This window comes from Anomaloglossus baeobatrachus, chromosome 2, assembly GCF_048569485.1.
Source record: "Anomaloglossus baeobatrachus isolate aAnoBae1 chromosome 2, aAnoBae1.hap1, whole genome shotgun sequence".
NCBI lineage: Eukaryota > Metazoa > Chordata > Amphibia > Anura > Aromobatidae > Anomaloglossus > Anomaloglossus baeobatrachus.
This window is the reverse complement of record NC_134354.1, coordinates 42,188,414-42,213,488: the sequence shown is the minus strand read 5'-3', so window position 1 is coordinate 42,213,488 and position 25,075 is coordinate 42,188,414. Positions and strand designations below refer to the sequence as shown.

Below are 25,075 nucleotides of genomic sequence, written 5' to 3'. Positions count from 1 at the left end.
CTGGCGTATAGTACCAGATGCGATTTGCTAATGACACTCTGCTCAAGCTCTGCGTGCGAGAATCGGAGCACAGGTGCCGAGGGAAAGATTAATTTCCACATCTTCTCCATTGCCTGTAAGCTTTTATGATCAGTGGGGTCCTCTCTCTCCAATAGAGTGTAAGCTCTTATGGTCAGCTGGATTCTCTCTTTCTCCTGTAGAGTGTCAGCTCTTATGGTCAGTGGGGTTCTCTCTCTCCTGTAGACTGTAAACGCTTATGGTCAGCAAAGTTCTCTCTCTCCTGTAGAGTGTAAACTCTTATGGTCAGCTGGGTTCTCTCTCTCCTGTAGAATGTATGCTCTTATGGTCAGTGGGGTCCTCTCTCTCTCCTGTAGAGTGTAAACTCTTATGGTCAGCTGGGTTCTCTCTCTCCTGTAGAATGTATGCTCTTATGGTCAGTGGGGTCCTCTCTCTCTCCTGTATACGTAAACGCTTATGGTCAGCAAAGTTCTCTCTCTCCTGTAGAATGTAAGCTCTTATGGTCAGTGGGGTTCTCTCTCTCCTGTAGACTGTAAACGCTTATGGCCAGCAAAGTTCTTTCTCTCCTGTAGAGTGTAAGCTCTTATGGTCAGCTGGGTTCTCTCTCTCCTGTAGACTGTAAGCTCTTATGGTCAGCGGAGTCAGTGGGGTTCGCTCTCTTCTGTAGAGTGTAAACTCTAATGGTCAGCGTGGTTTCTCTCTCAGGAATTAGAAAAAAATAATCCTGCAGTGGCAATGGACCCCTTTTCTGATCCCCTGTTTTCCACAGGGCACCAGAATGGTCTTTGAACCCAACTCCAGCAATTTAAACAAGACGCAGTGTTGGGATTTGTTTTCAGCAGCCACACAAAACAGTAGAAGAAAAATCATTGACTTCTACTGGATACTATTGTGGGAACGGTCTGTGCAGAGGTATTTGTAGAGGTAGGTGGAGGAGGTGAGCTGTGCCCATCACTTAGTTTGAATGATTTGTCCAATCCTGCCTGTGATGATCATGAGACTGCAGAAAAGTTTATCTCTACAGAACAAGAAGTGTCAGCATATTGTGAGGCTCAGCAGTGAAAATGAAAATTGCAAGATTAAAGATTTATCTTTTTAAGCATACAAATGGCAAAAGAAACTTGAAAAAAAAATCAGTTTTATAAATATGTTTAACATAAAACGTTGATTTGAACTATAGATATTTTCTGACATTTCTTTTAAAGGGGTTATGCCATCCGAGGAACTAATGGTCTGTTGCTAGGATTTGGCACCACTTTGCGATCTATAGGAGTCTGGCCTAGAGATTCTGTACGGACTTCGAGAATGCAGGATCTGCAGCATGGACGTTAGTGCCGCAACGTCTTTACGGTGTTTTCTTTTACCCCAAAACTGCAGATGACCATTTCTTCTTGAACAGACTGTACTGCAGCTCCATGTACAGCCGGGTGCAAAGAACAAAGAAGGGAATACAGAGCTGAACTAGTGCGGTGCGCCCTTCATACTCCGGATTAGTGGGGGAATAAAGGTCATATTTTTAGCAATCATAGGGAGATGGAAAATCCCCTTTAAGCTACATTTCTTAGCTGTATATGAGCTACAAAAAGCAATTTAAACCAGTAAAAAGCCACAACCTTTATTAAAACCATATTTTATTAAAGAAGCATATACATCACCAGCAAAATGCTATGATATTATCTACTGCAGAACAGGTTTGTACCCTTGATCCTCTCTATAGCCGATTCCACTGTTGGACACAGACAGAAAAGGGCCCCTGTGCAAGAACAATATATGGGCCCTTTGCGGTCCAAGAGCTCATCAAACTGCACAATTACATCTGCTTTGGAGATAGAAATTGGTCCCCCAACGTCTTTGGCGCCGATGCGGCTGCACAGGCTGCACCAACGATATGTCCGCCCATGGCCGATTTAGCTTTCTCATAATTGAACAACCAATCGTTTCTTTACTTCTTTTCTTTGGACCATTTCCATGAACAGCTTAGCTTCATACATTGGCACAGGTTCATCAAGATAAGGCCTAAAATTAAGAAAAACAACCCTCAATATTTAAGGTAAATATATGTGTGGAGCAATACACCCACTGCATATACACACACTTGAAAATCATAAGTCCCCATAGAAACAGAATTATTCCCACTCCCCATTGAGAGTTTTGCTAAACCTACTACAACTTCCTTAATGTACGGTAAATATCTATTACTATATGTTTCTATATTAATATATAACATCTGTTTTTAAGTTCACAATTCTGTATGAAGTTATTTCATAATATATCTGTCTATATATCTTTTGTAGAGGAGGGGAGGTGGAAGTAAAGGTCGTTGTAATCGTCCAATTGGGCATCAAGACATTATCATTATCTGGGGTGACACTAGACCCCATTGCGGTTCTCAGGAAATGAAAATAAAATTCATCTTCAACATACAAATTGCGATGTTAACAGCTCTTTTAAGGGTTTGCTTTACTCATTAGGTTCAGTTGTCTTGGTTTGATAAATTATTTAACTCTTGAGAGCAATCTGCATACCAATTTAAACTAGTGTTGAATTCTTAAGGAAGTGACTAAATCTATAGGCAGTAAATGTCGCAAAGTGTAAAGTGCAGGTAGCCTTACAAGAATGGCAAGACCACTAAGCGCAAATATTACCATACAATCCAAACCCAACTAGTCTAAAAGGAAATTGTCAGGATGCCAGCAGGGGGAGCTGGAGTCCTGCAGGGAAAGACACTACACGGAGCTGAATGAGCAAGGAGGGGAACTCCCAGTGTGTGCTGATACAGTGTCTGCCAGCATCAGTCGGCCAGCTGAAGCTGTGGGGCATGCGGGGAATGGTTAGACGGGTCCGGGTCATACACAGTACGGGCAGCAGGAAGACCGGAGGAACTAGCAGAGGAGGAGTCGAGATCAGGTCGAGGTCAGTACCAGAGGAAACAACCGAGTGGTGAGGTAGGAGAGGGGGGAACAATCGGGGCTATTGTGGGAAGGAAGGAGGTGGGACAGAGGAATGGCAGAACGACTAGGGGACAGAACACAGACAGAGGATTAGGGCACAGAGAGGGAACAGATCAGGGTCACACTTACAGGGACCAGCACTCACAGGCAAAGCAGCGCTAAGCTTATAGCCGGCGCTGGTTCACCGGAGATGACAGTATTTAAAGCATCCCAGCTCCGGAAGTGAAGTCAAGGAGAAGGCTCCATCCCCTTGCCATGTGGACGGGGAGGGGAAACCGTGACAGAAATTATTAGAAAAGATTGACAATATACTGAATCTCCTTACCTGAATATTCCACCACTTAATTTGTCCATCACATCTTTTAGGATATATGAAGCTATAGTAAAGGATGTACTAGATTTTGTACAGAATTAACATAACATAGTGGTGTCCTCAAAGAGGACCTGTCACTTGCCATAAATACATATTTTATTTTTACCTGGTATAAATGCAGATGTTCTCCTGAATCTGGCGTTGTTTCTCTTTTGTTCTTAATCCTCACTATTCCCAACATATGGCCCCATCTTGACATATAACTCTAGTCTTGATAGCCAAGTCGGAGGCTTCTTAAGGACCAAACCCAGATGGTTATCAAGAAAAGCTGACGCACAAAATTTCCAAGCAGACGCCTGTTCCCCCCCTATACAGCTCTGCCCTGTAGCTTCTCCCATGTAAACTCTGAGCTTACACAAGACATGTTTGTGCTTTTTATATTTTCTCTAAGACTTCTCAAGGGATTTGCCCATTCTCTGGAACTCACAAGACGATCTTCAAGCATCCCAACCTTCAAAAGCAACCTTACAACCAACCGCTTCAGAAAAACCTACGCCACACACTAACCCTCACACCACCACTACATGAGCAGCCTTTACCTCCTCAGAATGTAGGCCAACTCCAGCAGGATCCTCTCCCCTTTAGCTCAGGTTTATCATACTTACCTATTGTGAATTAATCAGAAGCTCTATCACGAAGACATAGGTACCATTGTACATTATAAAGGATATGAAGATACTTTCCTTGTTGAGAACTTGACAGGTTCCAGGTTTCCTCATTGAGGTATGAAAGTGACGCACCTTTAAGGAACAGAATATTGCTGTCCGGTGGATCAAGCTGCAACCAAATGGAATTGAAAAAGCAAAACACTTAATACTGACAGATATGGTGCAGCTTCAAGTTCCTGGACTTTTATTGTAAAATGTACAGGGATCTGATGCTGTCACGCACGTGACTAACAGGGTTAGGCCGGTGTCCCATTTGCGATTGTCTCGCGCGACTTTCTCGATGCATCACCCGGCACGGACTCACACTCTGCTCACAGGAGCAGGTCGGTTGCATGCATCTCTATGCAGCCGACCCGCTCCTGTGAGCAGAGTGAGTCCATGACGGGTGATGAACCGAGAAAATCGTACGAGATACAGGCGAGACAATTGCAAGTGGGACACCAGCCTTAAATCAGATACTATAAACCCCCAGTTGGTGTCACTACACACAGGGTACTCAAAGGTCACGTTACAACAGAGGTCCCTGGTGCTAGGGACAGGTCAGCGGGGTATCCACCTGCACCTGAACGCTGCACTCCCTGATGTACCTATACACGTTCTTTCACCCCATCGCAGACCACGTTCCTAAGTCCTTGTTTGCCCTAAACTCACCCTGGCTACTAAGCAGGCCGACGAGATCACTAGTCTTGTCTCTAAAATACAGAAACACAAGGAGTGGACAAAAAAAGGGAAAACACTGCAGGCAGCTTCAGTGCCTTCCAAAGTGGACCACATAGAAATGAGGATTCAGTTTCAATTACAGGCATCAGCTGATCAGGTACATGACCTTAAATACTGAAGGGGAGTGAGCCCAACCAGCTGCACCTGAAATTGAAAACTACAGCCAGCAACCAGGCAGGAAAGGGTGCTTAACCCTTACAACACTACTAGCAAAAAGATGTTATTCAAGTAACAACAGTGGCTCTGCCAGAAGCAAGACGCTGTGATCTTCTGATACCAGACTCGCCCCAGGTCTCAACCGGGTGGGACGCATTCATGACAGATGCCCAATATAATCCTTTTTTTTTTTCTTCTGAGGCTGAGTGGCCATTGTGATGTAGAGGAGATCTAGATCGGGTCATCGCCACATGACTGCATTGTTTCGGATACAGCAGATGCTGAAAAAGATCTGGAATTTTCCACCAATCCATTTCTCTACTAAAGTGTTATTCCCAAAATCAAAATGTGGTCTCTGTTTTCTGTACATACAGAATTATTCATATACACCAGTAAAAAAAAAAAATAAGTTGAGCATGATCAGAAGCACCTACTGGCCCTGTATAATAAAACATGTGACAGTTTGCACAGCTCAGCTGTGCCCAAGATTTCACTGTTATTCCCTGCACTTTTAATTAATCACACTGTCTAATTAATTAAAAACAGTGGCACCCAATGATCCTGTCTAATAAAATATCACCCATACACTCACAGCATCCTTATTGCCCGGACAGAGGGGATGTAGCACAACTCAGCTATTTTATGCATGTAGGGGATATCATAATCATGCTCTTAAAAGGGAGCCTGTCAGTTCCCATATGCCTTGTAGCCTTCAAGCAGGGTGATGTATGGCCTAAAAACCCCTTCCTACCCATCCCTGTGTTGTAATATTGTGTAAAATGAATTTATAAAAAGGTTTTATAATTTACGTGTTCCGTATGTAAATGAGCAGCGGGACTAGTCCCCAGGGGCTTTGCTTTGCCCAGTCTAGTTTGCCCTCTTTCCGTGGTATCACACCCCTGTGGCCGTGATACCAAGGATTTACATGAGCGACATAACTGTCAGCTCCTGGAATCCCGCGCGCGCTTGTCAGTCGCGCAGCCTTCTTAGCTGAGTGTTCGCTTGCCGGCTTTAGACGCACTCTGCGCAGGAGTCTTCAGATCATGTGCAATGCACTTGTGAAGCCGACAAGTGTACACTAGACTAACAATGCTGAGTGAATCAGAAGCGTGCACGCGCGGGATTTCCAGGAGCTGACGGTGACGTCGCTCATGTAAATCCATGGTATCACACCCACAGGGGCGTGATACCATGGAAAGAGGGCAAACTAGACGAGGCGAACAGACACCCTGGGGTCTAGCCCCTCTGCTTATTTACATATTGAACATGTAAGTTATAAAACATTTTTTATGAACTCATTTTACACAATATTACAACACAGGGATGGGTAGGAAGGGGATTTTATGCCACACATCACCCTGCTTGTAGGTTACAAGGCATATGGGACCTGACAGTTTCCCTTTAAGATTCACATCAGCCATCAATGAAATGCCTAGTTTACCAATAGTAATGAATATTGGTCAAATAACGGGTGAAACTACAGAAATAGATGAACCCATGTTGAGAACTTATCAGGAAGCACATAGGAGAGCAGAGAGCGGGGCCTGCAGCACTGAGAAGGAGCAAGGCGCTGCTGGGAAATGTAGCTTTAGCAGCTAAGAGTAGGATTGCCTGTTCAGTTCTGTGAAGCTGGATGCACAAAACAATAGAAAGGCACAAAAGGCGGTTGTTACTGATGAGATTCTATGACAACAGGAGGAGAGGAGGCAGAGGGAAGAGCTAGAGGCAGAGCTCCTCCTCACCCCTCTTCTATCTACATAGAATGTCATCAGCACCAACTGCCATCTCCTATATCAGTAGTGGGAAAGTCTTCACTGAATACAGATTTTACTTCAGAATTGAGAATTTTGATACTGACTGATAAATTTTGGCAGGGAAAAAAAAGCCGATTTGTGTAATAAGGTATATTATTACAAAGTTGCCTATTTTCATTTACTATAGTCATGCAGATATTGAGCTTTGTAACAATGAATGACATTATGAGAATAACCCTTTAAATAATTGTAGCTCTATCATACAGTATGTGCCAACTGATTTTTTGGAAACGGTCCTTACAAATTTGTGAGATCCTGTAAAAAGGGACCAGGTTCATATACACCAAATGGGCATTTCTTGGTCGGATTAAAGAAAACACATGTCATTAAATATACTGTAGGGGAGCAGATGTTGCAGTGGAAATGCTGCCTGATGCGTTTTAAAGGGGTTTTCTCCACAAACAAAATTAATTTTAATAAACATTCCCAAATCAGATATCATTTTGGCCCAACTTTTAAACACACAAAAAACATTAACTAAATTTCAAACAAGTAAAGCAGAACTATGGGCATGGAAATCCCTATTAAAAACATTGATGAAAGATAATGTACCTTTGGAGGATATTAAATGTTGCCCAATTGAAACAATACAAATTCTGACTCCCAAAATGAACATAATAAAATGGAAACAATACAACGAAGGGAATTTTGTTACTTACCGTAAATTCCTTTTCTTCTAGCTCTTATTGGGAGACCCAGACGATTGGGGTATAGCTACTGCCCTCTGGAGGCCACACAAAGCACTACATCAAAAGTGCAAGGCCCCTCCTCCTCTGGCTATACCCCCCCCGTGGTATCACGGGTTCTCCAGTTTTAGTGCCAAAGCAAGAAGGAGGAAGCCAATAACTGGTTTAAACAAATTAACTCCGAATAACATCGGAGAACTGAAAAACCGTTCAACATGAACAACATGTGTACCCGCAATCAACAAAAAAACATCCCGAAGGACAACAGGGCGGGTGCTGGGTCTCCCAATAAGAGCTAGAAGAAAAGGAATTTACGGTAAGTAACAAAATTCCCTTCTTCTTCAGCGCTCTATTGGGAGACCCAGACGATTGGGACGTCCAAAAGCTGTCCCTGGGTGGGTAAAGAAATACCTCATGTTAGAGCTGCAAAAACAGCCCTCCCCTACGGGGGTGTCACTGCCTCCTGCAGGACTCTTCCACCTAAGCTGGCATCCGCCGAAGCATAGGTATGCACCTGATAATGCTTGGTGCAAGTGTGCAGGCTGGACCAGGTGGCTGCCTGGCACACTTGTTGAGCCGAAGCCTGGTGTCGCAATGCCCAGGACGCACCCACGGCTCTGGTAGGATGGGCCTTCAGCCTTGATGGAACCGGAAGCTCAGCAGAACGGTAGGCTTCAAGAATTGGTTCTTTGATCCATCGAGCCAGGGTGACCTTAGAAGCCTGCGACCCTTTGGGCTTACCAGCGACAAGGACAAAGAGTGCATCCGAACGGCGCAAGGGCGCCGTGCGGGAAATGTAGATTCTGAGTGCTCTCACCAGATCTAACAAAAGTAAATCCTTCTCATACCGATGAACTGCATGAGGACAAAACGAAGGCAAAGAGATATCCTGATTAAGATGAAAAAAGGATACCACCTTCGGGAGAAACTCCTGAATGGGGCGCAGCACTACCTTGTCCTGGTGGAAGACCAGGAAGGGAGCCTTGGATGACAGCGCTGCCAGCTCAGACACTCTCCGAAGAGATGTGATCGCTACCAGAAAAGCCACTTTCTGTGATAGTCTAGAAAGTGAAACCTCCCTCAGAAGCTCGAAGGGCGGCTTCTGGAGGACAACTAGTACCCTGTTCAGATCCCATGGATCTAACGGCCGCTTGTACGGGGGTACGATATGGCAAACCCCCTGTAGGAACGTGCGCACCTTAGGAAGGCGCGCCAAACGCCTCTGAAAAAAGACGGATAGCACCGAGACCTGACCTTTAAGGGGGCCGAGCGACAAACCTTTTTTCTAACCCAGATTGCAGGAAAGATAGAAAGGTAGGCAATGCAAATGGCCAGGGAGACACTCCCTGAGCAGAGCACCAGGATAAGAATATCCTCCACGTTCTGTGGTAGATCTTAGCAGACGTGGGCTTCCTAGCCTGTCTCATGGTGGCAACGACCCCTTGGGATAATCCTGAAGACGCTAGGATCCAGGACTCAATGGCCACACAGTCAGGTTCAGGGCCGCAGAATTCCGATGGAAAAACGGCCCTTGGAACAGTAAGTCTGGTCGGTCTGGTAGTGCCCACGGTTGGCCGACCGTGAGATGCCACAGATCCGGATACCACGCCCTCCTCGGCCAGTCTGGGGCGACGAGTATGACGCGGCTGCAATCGGATCTGATCTTGCGTAGCACTCTGGGCAAGAGTGCCAGAGGTGGAAACACATAAGGGAGCCGGAACTGCGACCAATCTTGCACTAAGGCGTCTGCCGCCAGAGCTCTTTGATCGCGAGACCGTGCCATGAAGGTTGGGACCTTGTTGTTGTGCCGGGACGCCATTAGGTCGACGTCCGGCCTTCTCCATCGGCGACAGATTTCCTGAAACACGTCCGGGTGAAGGGACCATTCCCCTGCGTCCATGCCCTGGCCACTGAGGAAGTCTGCTTCCCAATTTTCTACGCCGGGGATGTGAACTGCGGATATGGTGGAGGCCGTGGCGTCCACTCACATCAGAATCCGCCGGACTTCCTGGAAGGCTTGCCGACTGCGTGTCCCCCCTTGGTGGTTGACGTATGCCACCGCTGTGGAGTTGTCCGACTGAATTCGGATCTGCCTTCCTTCCAGCCACTGCTGGAAGGCTATAAGGGCAAGATACACTGCTCTGATTTCCAGAACATTGATCTGAAGGGTGGACTCCTGCTGAGTCCACGTACCCTGAGCCCTGTGGTGGAGAAAAAACTGCTCCCCACCCTAACAGACTCGCATCTGTCGTGACCACCGCCCAAGACGGTGGTAGGAAGGATCTTCCCTGTGATAATGAGGTGGGAAGAAGCCACCATTACAGAGAGTCCTTGGCCGTCTGTGAAAGGGATACTTTCCTGTTCAGGGATGTTGACTTCCCGTCCCATTGGCGGAGAATGTCCCATTGAAGTGGACGCAGATGAAACTGCGTAAACGGAACCGCCTCCATTGCTCATCTTCCCGAGGAAGTGCATGAGGCGTCTTAAGGAGTGCGACTGACCTTGAAGGAGAGTCTGCACCCCAGTCTGTAGTGACCGCTGCTTGTCCAGCGGAAGCTTCACTAGCGCTGAGAGGGTATGAAAATCCTGCCAAGATACGTTAGTGATTGGGTCGGTGACAGGTTTGGCTTTGAGAAGTTGATGAGCCACCCAAACGTCTGGAGAGTCTCCAGCGCAACATTCAGGCTGAGTTGGCATGCCTCTTGAGAGGGTGCCTTGCCAAGTAGATCATCCAAGTAAGGGATCACAGAGTGTCCCTGTGAGTGCAAGACTGCTACCCCTGCCGCCATGACCTTGGTGAACACCCGTGGGGCTGTCGCCAGACCGAATGGCAGAGCTACGCACTGAAGATGGTCGTCACCTATCACGAAACGTAGAAAAACATTGGTGCTCTGTAGCAATCGGCACGTGGAGATAAGCATCTTTGATGTCTATTGATGTTAGGAAATTTCCTTGAGACATTGAGGCAATGGCGGAGCGGAGGGTTTCATCCGGAACCGCCTGGCCTCCACGTGCTTGTTGAGCAGTTTTAGGTCCAGAACGGAACGGAAAGAGCCATCCTTTTTTGGCACCACAACCAGATTGGAGAAAAAACCGTGTCTTGTTCCTGAAGAGGAACATGGATTACCACTCCTTCTGCCTGCAGAAGAGCATCGGCTCGGTGGGGAGGTGGGGACGGTCTGAAGAATCGAGTCGGAGGACGAGAACCGAACTCTGTCCTGTGCACGTGGGCACAATGTCCCTCACCCACCGGTCTGTGACCTGTGGCAGCTAAATGTCGCCAAAGGCGAGCGAGTCTGCCATCAACCGTGGATGCGGAGAGATGAGAGAGCTGAGAGTCATGAGGAGACCGCCTTGTAGCGGTTCCTCCGGCTGCCTTCCTTGGGCGTGATTGAGCCCGGCCGGAAGCTGAGCCCCTCTGAGGCTTTTCAGCCCTTTTGGACGAGGACAAGTGGGACCTGCCCGAGCTTGGGAAGGACCGAAACCTCGACTGTCCTTCCAGGACAGCATCAATAGGGTAAGTCGCAATGCAGACATTGCGAGGTTACGGACGCCCCTGCGGCATAGATGTACATATGCTCAAGACCAGCTGCGTCAAGAACAGCTGAAAGCTTAGGGTGCCCCTACGGCTGTGAATGCCGGAGCAACCGACACGCCGATAGCCTCATAGACAGATTTCAATCAGAGTCCATCTGTCAGTCAATGGCATCTTTAAGTGAAGTCCCATCTCCACTGCAACTATGGCTTTAGCCGCAAGCCTGGAGATTGGAGAATCCACCTTTGGACCCTGGGTCCAGCGCTTGACCACGTCAGGGGGAAGGGGATAACGTGTATCCTTAATACGTTTGGAGAAAACGCTTATCTGGTAAGCGTGGTGTTCCTGGACTGCTTCTCTGAATTCAGCGTGGCCAGAAAAATACTCAATATACGTTTGAGCTACTGGAATGGGACTTCTCCTGCTGTGAAGCTGACTCCTCCGCTGGGGGAGCTGAGGGAGAAAGATCCAACATTCCATTGATGGACGCTATAGGATCATTCCTTATGGCGTCACCATCCGGTGTATCCGGATTGAGAGCGGTGTCAGGATCAAAGTCCTGATGAGCTACGTCTGCCTCACCATACAGAGAGTCCTCCTGGGACCCCCCCGGAGCACCGATTTTATTCCCAATGAGGGTGGCCAGGGAGCAATGAACCAGATTGCGCATGGCCTGTCTGATGACAATATATCAGCCAAAACTGCAACTCTGTCCCTGTCCTTGGACAGGGTTGACAGGTGGTTCCTTTGGCCACGTCTAGGAGAGACCCCGGCTGACCAAGTGCTACAGGAGAGCATTGCAGACAATGGGGGTCAGTGCCGTGGAACAGTATCACATGCAGTAAAAACAGCATTGAAAGCCTGTGTTGCTTATATGCTGCTGCCGACTAGCCATCTAGGATTATAGCGCCAAGAATGGCGACCGTACAGTGCAATGTATAGCATACCAGCACAAGTACAAATGACCACTGCAGCACATGCAATACAAGCAGCGTAGAAGCCTGTGCCGTGGCACCCCAGCTCTACTGCTGCTGTAGACTAGTCATCTAGGGGAATATGGCCCAGAAGAGTGACCATACAGTGCAATGTATAGCATACAAGCACCAGTACAAATGCACACTGCAGCCCATGCAATACAAGCAGCATAGAAAAAAACCTGTGCCCCAGCACCCTTGGTTTTCTGCTGCTGTAGTCTAGCCCTTCCAGGAGAATATAGCTAAGACTAGCGACTGTACAGTGGAATGTACAACACAAAAACACAAATGAGCATCTCAGTCTGCGATACAAGTAGCCTAGAAAGCCTGTGCCTTAGCACACCTGCTTTCCTGCTGCTAATGTGTCGCTCCCCAAGCGGGCATATAGCGACCTGTGCAGTTAAAAACAACACATGTACACACTGCATTTATCTGTGTTCAGCACTATGTGTGCCGCTTACCGCCCGCCTATCAGCGGGTGTATGATCGCCACCGTCCTGCCTGGTTGCTGAAAATCCGAGCTCGGACTTCAGTAATGGCTGCCGGCTTCTTCCCCAGCTCATGTGAGGAGGGGCGGGCCGTGGGCGTGCCCCCAAGGCAGAGCGGGAATCCGGCGCCCGACAGTGTGCAGTGAGAGGGCTGGAGCATGTAAAAAGGCTCCAGCCCTCGGCGCTGCTGATTGCTCAGCGCCTGTCCCCTTCCCTGAGTGACAGGGAGGGGGCGGGAACGAAGCGGCCCTAGGCCGCAGAAGCCGGGGACTGTATTTATAAGCGCCGCCGCCGTAAAAGCGCGGTCGGCGCCCAGTCCCCGGCGAACTACAAGTCCCAGCCGCGCCGCCGCTCCCGGAGCGTCCGGCGCGGTAGTTCCCAAAACACAAAGTCACTCAGCAAAGCTGCAGTGACTGTAACCCATTACTGTCCCCGGCGCACTAGCACACCCAGCAAGCCTGGAGTGTGCTGTGCCTGTGTGTACGGGGACACAGAGTACCTGTAATGGTGCAGGGCCATGTCCCTGAACGGTACTCCAGCTCCGTATCCAACAGGTTCAAATGGGTCTGTGGATGGAGCCCGGCGTCAGAGCTTTGAGGCCGGCAGGATCCCACTTCCACAGAGCCTCTCAGGGGGATGTGGAAGGAAAGCAGCATGTCAGGCTCCAGCCCTGTACCAGCAATAGGTACCTCAACCTTACAACACCATCCAGGGGTGAGAAGGGAGCATGCTGGGGACACTATATGTGTCCTCTTTTCTTCCATCCGACATAGTCAGCAGCTACTGCTGACTAAAATCTGTGGAGCTATGCGTGGATGTCTGACCTCCTTCGCACACAAAGCTAAAACTGGAGAACCCGTGATACCACGGGGGGGGTATAGCCAGAGGAGGAGGGGCCTTGCACTTTTGATGTAGTGCTTTGTGTGGCCTCCAGAGGGCAGTAGCTATACCCCAATCGTCTGGGTCTCCCAATAGAGCGCTGAAGAAATAAACAATTTTCTCGACCTAATAGAAAATAACAAAATCTCGCCCTTCAAAAACATACAAAGTAAATTCAACATCCCAAATAAAGAGAAAAAAATTTGGTACCGTATAGAAAATTTTCTTACAAACAAAAAACCTAGATTTCAGCTTCCTAAACCCCTAATAAATTTATTGAATAATCCATTAAACCAAATTATTTGGAAAACCAGTAATGTATATTCCTTGCTAAATGAAGATTATGAATTTGAGAAAAAGCTAAACCTAAATAATTGGGAGAAAGATTTGCACAAGGAATTCCCTATAAGTCCATGGAAACAAGCTCTGGAAACAACTTATGCACCTGCAGCCTGTGCTTCTCTTCAGGAGACATATTATAAAGTGTATTCCAGATGGTACTATACCCCTCTAAAGTTGTGCACGTTTTCTGCTAAAAACTCACCACTATGTTGGAGAGGTTGCGGGAAAAATGGATCCTTTATCCACATTTTCTGGGGATGTCCTTTACTTAAACCCTTATGGAAGAAAGTCAGAGACCTCTTAAAGCAATTAACTACAAAAGATATAAATCTTACTCCAGAATTGGTTATTCTTTCCATAGGGTTAGAAGAATATGAGAAAAAGTATAGATACATTGTCTGTCACATTTTCTTAGTTATTAAGAATTTATTAGCAGCCAACTGGAGAGAAGAAAGAATCCCATCTATTCAGAAGTTACAGACAGGGTTTCAGCTCATAAGTTATATGAGTATAATATTGCGTTAAAAGAAAAACACTATCAAAAGATATAAAATAAGATGGTCTCTTTGGTCCCAGAAATACATGCCAAACCTTGTTTTGAATTAGTTCCTTGACATTATCTACATAATATAAATGTAATATGTTATTTCCGAATGTGTTTATATACTGTGCTAAATGAATATGAGTTTATAATCTTGCTTGACTTTGAAACTTAAGGAATTGCCTCAACGTCTTCCTCCTTCCCTTTCTCCTCCCCCTTTAAATTCCCTAACTCCTTCCATTCCCACTTCCCCTACAATACCCCTTCCCATCCACTTTTAGCCTACCCTTTCTTCCCTTCCTCTTCCCCTTCTTTGTTATTTCAACAATATTTTTAAGAATGCATTTTAAATACTTCAATTACCCCCTCCCCTGTTATTGTAAACCCCTTAAAATTTAATAAAGTATACAAATTAATTTTAATGAAAACATCTTGGAATATTAACCCATTCGCCCCAGGGCAATTTTCTGTTTTTCATTTTGGTTTTTGCTCCCCTTCTTCTGAGAGCCGCAACATTTTGAATTTTCCAGCAATCCTGCCATATGAGGGTTTTTTTTTCGCAGGACGAGTTGTACGTTTGAATGAAACCATTAGTTTTACCATATAGTGTATTGGAAAATAGGAAAAAAATGTTTCCAAGTGCGGTGAAATTGCAAAACAATTGCGATTACATGATTGTTTTTGGAGCATTTTATTTACCGTGTTCACTATTTGATAAACCTGATGACACAGTGTGATGCCTCAGGATGGTGCGAGTTTGTAGATACCAAACATGTATAGGTTTACTTTTATCTAAGGGATTACAAAAAATTCTGAAGTTTGTCCAAAAAAGAAATTGCGCTTTTGGCGCCATTTTCCGAGACCCGTAGTGTTCCCATTTTTTTGGGATCTGGAGCTTAGTGACAGCTTATTTTTTGCATCTTGAATCTTGAGCTGGCGTTTTTATATATTTCATTTCTGTGCGGATGCTACGTTTTGATCGCCTGTTATTGAATTTTAAAAAAAAAATTGTGGCAACCAAAAAATTTAATTTTGGCTTTTGGAATTTTTTTCTCACCACGCCATGTATCGATCTCATTAATTGACTTTATTTTGATAGATCGGGCATTTCTAAAAGCGGCAATACCAAATATATCTATATTTTTATTTTTTTTGAACTGCTTTCTTTTGAATGGGGGGTGATTTGAACTTCATTTTTTTTTATTTCGTCATTTTTAAAAAAAAAAAAAAATTCTTACATTTTTTAATTTATTTTACTAGTCTTTGTAGGGGACTTTATGGATCAGCAGTCTGATCACTTATGCATTTCTTTTTATCAGAGCTGCACAGCTCTGATCAGCAAAAACGCACTGTTCCATTAAGAGACGTCGCTATTTCGGCTCTTACAGGAAGTACGTCATGGTCGCGTCAGGGGTCATCACATGACCCCGAGCTATGATGACAACCATTGGCTTCCTGTGGTCACGTCATGGGCCTCCGATGGCGGTGGGGAACAGAGCGATCCCCGCCGAAACCATTTAAATTGCACTGTCACATTTTGACAGCTCGATCTATGTGGCAAGCAGGTACGGGTTGATCGCGGATCCACCTGCACCTGTAAACCCCACACAACGAATCAGCAGACATGTGCGAGGATCACTGCCGGCTCACTGCAGCAGCCAACAGTGATTACAGCTACATGACCGTTGATAGGCAGTGGGGGGTAACGCACAGAAACCAACCCCTGATAATTCTTACCTGAAGACATTGTTCTCTTGTTACCCATTGGCTTCCGACAGCGAGAAGTGAGATGATTTCATGCTTGTGTGGCAGAAGCGTTGGCTTCGTAACAGAGTCTCTGGTGTTGTACATTATCACTGGGAAAAGAGATTTGCCTCCATTTACTGCGGAAATATTCTAATATTTTATTTGTTCCGACAGTTACGCATGCAGCGATACCATATTTCAATGAGTTATTATCCACTGGGAGAACATGCAATTAAAGTTCCTACTCAATGACAGCAAACAGAGATCCTAAAAAAACTGTAATGTAGGAAGAATATTGGAAAACTTCATATTTTGACATGAATACATTAACTAAAACTCCAAATTTCCCTTAATAAATTTATAAAAAGTATTTTACTGCTGATCAGAGGGTTATCAGCGTCTGGCGGAGACCTTGTGTATCACTGACCTCCAGCATCGACGATAATGTCAAACCCCAGCCCTCCGGTCTCCTCGATGCCTTTCTCGGTCAGATTCACGTTGCCTTTTGACACATCGATAACACGGGCTGAAACAAGACGACACGGTTGCTTATTTTGGATGGTTCTCATGTCTAGAGATCTTGGGTCTCATGGACAGATGGTCTCCATTACGCAGAAAATATTTGAGGCACTTATAACACAGGCAGGGGCATGAAAATCCTGCTTTATATAGACTATCATGAGGCAGTCACTGGAAATGAGTCCAAAGCACTGACCGCTGGTCTCATGATTATACACTGCAGTCAGTCTGAATAAGCAGAGCTGCAGTGTAAAGTATAGGGGACACAGCAGCTTTATATCATGAGGTGGATTTTAGAAAACAAGCAGATGATGTGGCAAGGTTAAAATCATAGATCACAGTTTCACTTTACGCTAAAAAAAAATGCCCAAATGACCAAAAAAATGTAGCAGTTGCAGATAAGAAGTAATAAGAGATGTAGGTCCTCAAGATAAAAACATCTATTAATGGGTCCCCATTAGTGATGAGCGGGCACTACCATGCTCAGGTGCTTGAACTAGTGCTTAGTGGGCACTACCATGCTCATGTGAGCTGTACTCGTAACTAGTGATGAGCGGGCACTACCATGCTCGGGTGCTCAGTACTCGTAACTAGTGCTTAGTGGGCACTACCATGCTCAGGTGCTCTGTACTCGTAACTAGTGATGAGCGGGCACTACCATGCTCGGGTGCTCAGTACTCGTAACTAGTGCTTAGTGGGCACTACCATGCTCAGGTGCTTGAACTAGTGCTTAGTGGGCACTACCATGCTCATGTGAGCTGTACTCGTAACTAGTGATGAGCAGGCACTACCATGCTCGGGTGCTCAGTACTCGTAACTAGTGCTTAGTGGGCACTACCATGCTCAGGTGCTCTGTACTCGTAACTAGTGATGAGCGGGCACTACCATGCTCAGGTGCTCAGTACTTTTAACTAGTGATGAGCGAGCACTACCATGCTCGGGTGCTTGAACTAGTGCTTAGTGGGCACTACCATGCTCGGGTGCTCAGTACTCGTAACTAGTGATGAGTGGGCACCACCATGCTCGGGTGCTTGGACTAGTGCTTAGTGGGCACTACCATGCTCGGGTGCTCAGTACTCGTAACTAGTGATGAGTGGGCACCACCATGCTTGGGTGCTTGGACTAGTGCTTAGTGGACACTACCATGCTCGGGTGCTCAGTACTCGTAACTAGTGATGAGTGAGCACTACCATGCTCGAGTGGTCGGTACTAATAACTAGTGATGACCGAGCACTACCATGCTCGGGTGCTCAGTACTTGTAGCTAGTGAGGAGTGGGCACTACCATGCTCGGGTGCTCAGTACTTGTAGCTAGTAAGGAGTGGGCACTACCATGCTCAGGTGTTCGGTACTAGTAACTAGTGATGAGCGGGCAATACCATGCTCGGTACTCATAACAAGCAGTTGGAAGTCTATGGGGAACTGAAGCATTTTTCTCGAAGATCTACTGGAAAAATGCTCGAGTCTCCCGTTGACTTCCATTATACTCGGGTACCCAAGTCGCTCTCAACTGCTCATTACGAGTACCGAGCACTTGGGCATGGTAGTGCTCACACATCACTAGTCTCCATATTACCACAAAATATACAGTATGTCTAAAGCAAAACCTAGGACACTGGCAGCTCTCACCTACAGGGGGTCTTATTTTATCCAGATACTGCTTGTCCTTCTCGCTGTGTGCAGTTGTGACCACAGAGGCTCCTCTATGATGGGACAGCTGTATAGCCAGTGTGCCAAATGGCTAGAGAAAAAAAATATATTATAATAATTATAATATAGTATAATATTAGTAATATTAAAATACTAAAACTTTAAATCTAATAATAATAGTATAAAAATAATGTACAATAAAATACTCTAATATTAATAAAATATTAAATACAAGATTATTAATACTATTTAATTACATTATATAATTATATTACAAGAAAACATTATTGAATTATATTAATAAAAAAACAGAAAATTACAATAATAATTTATATTATATTGTACAGAGTTTAAAAGTTTATACTAATATTTATAATATACTTTATTAGAATTTTAATATTAATATTAAAATAGTTATTCTATCACTATTCTTTTTTTTTTTATAGTATTCTGTTACTATATGATTTTGATAATTGTATAAAAATAAGGTCATAACGCAAAAAAATAAAAAATAAATAAAATCTAATAATAATAAAAAGCAGAATAATACATACACTTGCTCCATCGGGTATCAGCACAAACTTTCCTGGAGCCAGGTGCGCCAGACTATGCATGGCGGTATAGACACATAATCCATCTCGTATGGTTCCCGCCGCCTCCACCCAGCTCACCTTATCTGGTTTATGAACTGGTAAAGAAATGATGACACCGGCATTGGTTAAATGGTCACTGATTCATCACACAAAAGAGCGTAAGCATATTTGTAAGAAATATTATCAGAGATTTATGCTGGTTTCTCCACTTATCAGCCACTTCTCCCATATTCAGAAAAACTAAAATCCATAGACGGACCTCCAGCTCGCTGAAGGATCAGATTACAGCTGCCTATTAAAGTGTGAGACGAGGGAGCAGAGCGAGAGGGAGAGAGATATATCATACTGCCGCTTTCTAGTAAGTGTTTTATCACATCCTGGATTCATAGCTACACTGTATTGTCCTCCATGCTGCTTCTGCTTCTCCTGAGCAGGTGATATAAAGAGACAGCAGAGCAGGCATCCCTGATGTCTTGTGTGTGCTTTATATGCAAGACATCATAGCAGCTAGTCTTCACCCACTAGCTCAGAGACGAGTGAAAATTACAGATAGAGCCTGCAGAGAAGAAAATGTCTTGTGTGTGCTGTGTATATGAGACATCATAGCAGCTAGTCTTCACCCACTAGCTCAGAGACGAGTGAAAATTACAGATAGAGCCTGCAGAGAAGAAAATGTCTTGTGTGTGCTGTGTATATGAGACATCATAGCAGCTAGTCTTCACCCACTAGCTCAGAGACGAGTGAAAATTACAGATAGAGCCTGCAGAGAAGAAAATGTCTTGTGTGTGCTGTGTATATGAGACATCATAGCAGCTAGTCTTCACCCACTAGCTCAGAGACGACTGAAAATTACAGATAGAGCCTGCAGAGAAGAAAATGTCTTGTGTGTGCTGTGTATATGAGACATCATAGCAGCTAGTCTTCACCCACTAGCTCAGAGACGACTGAAAATTACAGATACAGTCTGCAGAGAAGAAAATGTCTTGTGTGTGCTGTGTATATGAGACATCATAGCAGCTAGTCTTCACCCACTAGCTCAGAGACGAGTGAAAATTACAGATAGATCCTGCAGAGAAGAAAATGTCTTGTGTGTGCTGTGTATATGAGACATCATAGCAACTAGTCTTCACCCACTAGCTCAGAGACGAGTGAAAATTACAGATAGATCCTGCAGAGAAGAAAATGTCTTGTGTGTGCTGTGTATATGAGACATCATAGCAGCTAGTCTTCACCCACTAGCTCAGAGACGAGTGAAAAGTACAGATAGATCCTGCAGAGAAGAAAATGTCTTGTGTGTGCTGTGTATATGAGACATCATAGCAGCTAGTCTTCACCCACTAGCTCAGAGACGAGTGAAAATTACAGCTAGAGCCTGCAGAGAAGAAAATGTCTTGTGTGTGCTGTGTATATGAGACATCATAGCAGCTAGTCTTCACCCACTAGCTCAGAGACGACTGAAAATTACAGATACAGTCTGCAGAGAAGAAAATGTCTTGTGTGTGCTGTATATATGAGACATCATAGCAGCTAGTCTTCACCCACTAGCTCAGAGACGACTGAAAATTACAGCTAGAACCTGCAGAGAAGAAAATGTCTTGTGTGTGCTGTATATATGAGACATCATAGCAGCTAGTCTTCACCCACTAGCTCAGAGACGACTGAAAATTACAGATAGATCCTGCAGAGAAGAAAATGTCTTGTGTGTGCTGTGTATATGAGACATCATAGCAGCTAGTCTTCACCCACTAGCTCAGAGACGAGTGAAAATTACAGATACAGTCTGCAGAGAAGAAAATGTCTTGTGTGTGCTGTATATGAGACATCATAGCAGCTAGTCTTCACCCACTAGCTCAGAGACGACTGAAAAGTACAGATAGATCCTGCAGAGAAGAAAACTGGTGAAGAGGCACACTATCAGGTTCACATGGCGGTCTACCATCATATTCAGTGGCCTGTTGTAATACACCACACGCCGTTAACTCTTGCACTGCTGACACTCGCTTATTTCAGATTTCGGTACGCATTCTGCTGGCATCATTTTTGTGTCGATTTCCTCGAGCCTCTCATATTCCTTTTCTGGGCGTCTGCAATTTATTTTTTTGTGGGGGCATAAATCCTGAGTTATGTCACTTACCCACCAAAATATGTATATTGCTTTATAGAGGAATGGAAAACAGAACAGTCGGGTGTTTCTGTAAATGATCCCGTAGGTACATCTGTCTCCACTATAACAATTCACCAAGTTGCACACTCTGTTTCTTTCAGTGGGGGTGAACCGCAATACCACGCATGACCAGTAGACAGGGGTGGCGCTCTTTTTTTAAAGAAAGTAGCCATGTTTTTCTGATTCTGGATAAACATTTTTAAAAGGACATTATTTTGGCTCATAAGGTTGACCTTAGAGTATGCGGTGCGATCCGAGAATTCTAATACAATGCAAATGAAGGAATTCACGGATGGGAAAGACTGAGATGACCCCGGACCGGAAAATCAGAGAAGGACGGGGGTCCGGGAACAGGAAGCGCAGGATATAGCCGACGAGGGAGAATAGACACAGTGCGGACACAGGAAGGATGAGCGAAGACAAGAGATAACAGCAGCGCTCGTGATCTGCGGCATTGCCTCCATAGATTTCTCTATTGTAATATATGCTAACTAGGTGATACAGGTCCTATTATCACAATACAATTTTATCCTGTAACTGGCGCACCCATAGATGCCCCATTTACAAAGAAAAATTTTTTTTAAAAAAAATGCATTACAAAAATTAAAGTTGAAAAAGTTGCAAAATTTAATATAAAAATATAAAAAAATACACACACAATTATGACATACAAAAATTAAATTAAAGGGAACCTGTCACCAACAAAAACGCATTTACCTGCAGCCATGGATGTAATCTACAGGTAAATATGGTTTTAAACAAGTGCAGGTGTCTAGGTGTATGATTGGTTGCAGGGAGAAAATGAAGTCTTATCTTCCCTGCAGCCACTTGCTTGGTGCCTGGACTGAGAAGAATCAGCACTAAGCAGACAGTGAGCGCCGTCATCACATCCTCGGCACCCCACAGCGGGTGTGCGCAGCAAGAGGTCAGTCAAGTATAAGTGGAGTGATTAAAGCGCCCTCGCTGTATACTGAGCGCTGACTGTTCACAGCCTCAAATGACTGGAAGCGAGCGGCTGCAGGGAGAATAAAACTTAATTTCCCCCCTGCAGCCGTACTTACAATTAGACATCTGTGTATATTTAAAACTGTATACACCTGCAGACTACCAGATAATCTGTTAAATACTGATTTATTTTTTTTCATGACAGGATCCCTTTAAGACTTATTTGGAATTTTCAAAAAGTGTAGAGAAAAGTACTATTTTTACTTTACTTTTTTTTTACTTTACCTAAATGATGCTCATGCACCCAGAGGACGTCACAAAGGCCGGACTCTTCAAAATCAAGAGGCAAAATCCCTTTAAGGTAAAATAGAAATAAACTTCATTTCCATGCGCTTATACAGTCACATCTGGATTGAGCTTTACCAGCCCACGTGTTATCATTCACCTGAAAGGTCTATCTCCACCACGAATAGAGACAAAATCTACCAGAAATGGAGATGTCAGAAAATGACGCTCTCTGCTGTGTCAGAATAAATGTAAAAGTGAATTTTCCTGGCTCTTTTGATGGACGCCGGAGTTTTTGCATATTTCGGGAAAAAAAACCCAATAGAACAAAACTTACCAGAGTTCAGACATGGTAAAAAAAATAAACTACATGCAGCCCATTATTCTACATGGAGGGCTATGTGGGGCCCATTATTCTGTATGGAGGGCTATGTGGGGCCATTATTCTGTATGGAGGGCTATGTGGGGCCCATTATTCTACATGGAGGGCTATGTGGGGCCCATTATTCTACATGGAGGGCTATGTGGGGCCCATTATTCTACATGGAGGGCTATGTGGGGCCATTATTCTGTATGGAGGGCTATGTGGGGCCATTATTCTGTATGGAGGGCTATGTGGGGCCATTATTCTGTATGGAGGGCTATGTGGGGCCATTATTCTGTATGGAGGACTATGTGGGGCCCATTATTCTGTATGGAGGGCTATGTGGGGCCATTATTCTGTATGGAGGGCTATGTGGGGCCATTATTCTGTATGGAGGGCTACTATGTGGGGTCCATTATTCTGTAAGGAGGGCTATGTGGGGTCCATTATTCTGTATGGAGAGCTATGTGGGGCCCATTATTCTGTATGGAGAGCTATGTGGGGCCCATTATTCTGTATGGAGGGCTATGTGGGGCCCATTATTCTGTATGGAGGGCTATGTGGGGCCCATTATTCTGTATGGAGAGCTATGTGGGGCCCATTATTCTGTATGGAGGGCTATGTGGGGCCCATTATTCTGTATGGAGGGCTATGTGGGGCCCATTATTCTGTATGGAGGGCTATGTGGGGTCCATTATTCTGTATGGAGGGCTATGTGGGGCCATTATTCTGTATGGAGGGCTATGTGGGGCCCATTATTCTGTATGGAGGGCTATGTGGGGCCCATTATTCTGTATGGAGAGCTATGTGGGGCCCATTATTCTGTATGGAGGGCTATGTGGGGCCCATTATTCTGTATGGAGGGCTATGTGGGGCCCATTATTCTGTATGGAGGGCTATGTGGGGTCCATTATTCTACATGGAGGGCTATGTGGGACCCATTATTCTGTATGGAGGGCTATGTGGGGCCATTATTCTGTATGGAGGGCTATGTGGGGTCCATTATTCTGTATGGAGGGCTATGTGGGGCCCATTATTCTGTATGGAGGACTATGTGGGGTCCATTATTCTGTATGGAGGGCTATGTGGGGCCCATTATTCTGTATGGAGGGCTATGTGGGGCCCATTATTCTGTATGGAGGACTATGTGGAGCCATTATTCTGTATGGAGGGCTATGTGGGGCCATTATTCTGTATGGAGGGCTATGTGGGGCCCATTATTCTGTATGGGGGGCTATGTGGGGCCATTATTCTGTATGGAGGGCTATGTGGGGCCCATTATTCTGTATGGAGGGCTATGTGGGGCCCATTATTCTGTATGGAGGGCTATGTGGGGCCCATTATTCTGTATGGAGGGCTATGTGGGGTCCATTATTCTGTATGGAGGGCTATGTGGGGCCCATTATTCTGTATGGAGGGCTATGTGGGGCCCATTATTCTGTATGGAGGGCTATGTGGGGCCCATTATTCTGTATGGAGGGCTATGTGGGGCCCATTATTCTGTATGGAGGGCTATGTGGGGCCATTATTCTGTATGGAGGGCTATGTGGGGCCCATTATTCTGTATGGAGGGCTATGTGGGGCCCATTATTCTGTATGGAGGGCTATGTGGGGCCCATTATTCTGTATGGAGGGCTATGTGGGGCCCATTAGTCTACAAGGAGGGCTATGTGGGGCCATTATTCTGTATGGAGGGCTATGTGGTGCCATTATTCTGTATGGAGGGCTATGTGGGGCCATTATTCTGTATGGAGGACTATGTGGGGCCCATTATTCTGTATGGAGAGCTATGTGGGGCCCATTATTCTGTATGGAGGGCTATGTGGGGCCCATTATTCTGTATGGACAGCTATGTGGGGCCCATTATTCTGTATGGAGGGCTATGTGGGGCCCATTATTCTGTATGGAGGGCTATGTGGGGCCCATTATTCTGTATGGAGGGCTATGTGGGGTCCATTATTCTACATGGAGGGCTATGTGGGACCCATTATTCTGTATGGAGGGCTATGTGGGGCCATTATTCTGTATGGAGGGCTATGTGGGGTCCATTATTCTGTATGGAGGGCTATGTGGGGCCCATTATTCTGTATGGAGGACTATGTGGGGTCCATTATTCTGTATGGAGGGCTATGTGGGGCCCATTATTCTGTATGGAGGGCTATGTGGGGCCCATTATTCTGTATGGAGGGCTATGTGGGGCCCATTATTCTGTATGGAGGGCTATGTGGGGCCCATTATTCTGTATGGAGGGCTATGTGGGGCCCATTATTCTGTATGGAGGGATATGTGGGGCCATTATTCTGTATGGAGGACTATGTGGGGCCCATTATTCTGTATGGAGGGTTATGTGGGGCCAATTATTCTGTATGGAGGGCTATGTGGGGCCCATTATTCTGTATGGAGGGCTATGTGGGGCCATTATTCTGTATGGAGGGCTATGTGGGGCCCATTATTCTGTATGGAGGGCTATGTGGGGCCATTATTCTGTATGGAGGGCTATGTGGGGCCCATTATTCTACAAGGAGGGCTATGTGGGGCCATTATTCTGTATGGAGGGCTATGTGGTGCCATTATTCTGTATGGAGGGCTATGTGGGGCCATTATTCTGTATGGAGGACTATGTGGGGCCCATTATTCTGTATGGAGGACTATGTGGAGCCATTAT

General features: G+C 45.4%; 1 protein-coding gene across 1 annotated transcript in view; it reads right to left on the bottom strand.

Annotated features, from left to right (window-relative positions):
• Positions 1 to 1,607: 1,607 nt before the first annotated feature.
• The window catches only part of CRYZL1 (crystallin zeta like 1), a 42,600-nt gene continuing 19,132 nt past the window's right edge, over positions 1,608 to 25,075 (bottom strand). Inside the window, exons 6-13 of the mRNA XM_075332973.1 lie at positions 22,047 to 22,115; positions 18,614 to 18,747; positions 18,039 to 18,150; positions 16,319 to 16,417; positions 15,883 to 16,001; positions 4,014 to 4,119; positions 3,295 to 3,340; positions 1,608 to 2,034 (exon numbers count right to left, since the gene is read on the bottom strand). Of these exons, the coding sequence (XP_075189088.1) occupies positions 1,935 to 2,034; positions 3,295 to 3,340; positions 4,014 to 4,119; positions 15,883 to 16,001; positions 16,319 to 16,417; positions 18,039 to 18,150; positions 18,614 to 18,747; positions 22,047 to 22,115 (785 nt within the window). The 3' untranslated portion in view covers positions 1,608 to 1,934. The remainder of the gene's footprint in view (positions 2,035 to 3,294; positions 3,341 to 4,013; positions 4,120 to 15,882; positions 16,002 to 16,318; positions 16,418 to 18,038; positions 18,151 to 18,613; positions 18,748 to 22,046; positions 22,116 to 25,075) is intronic.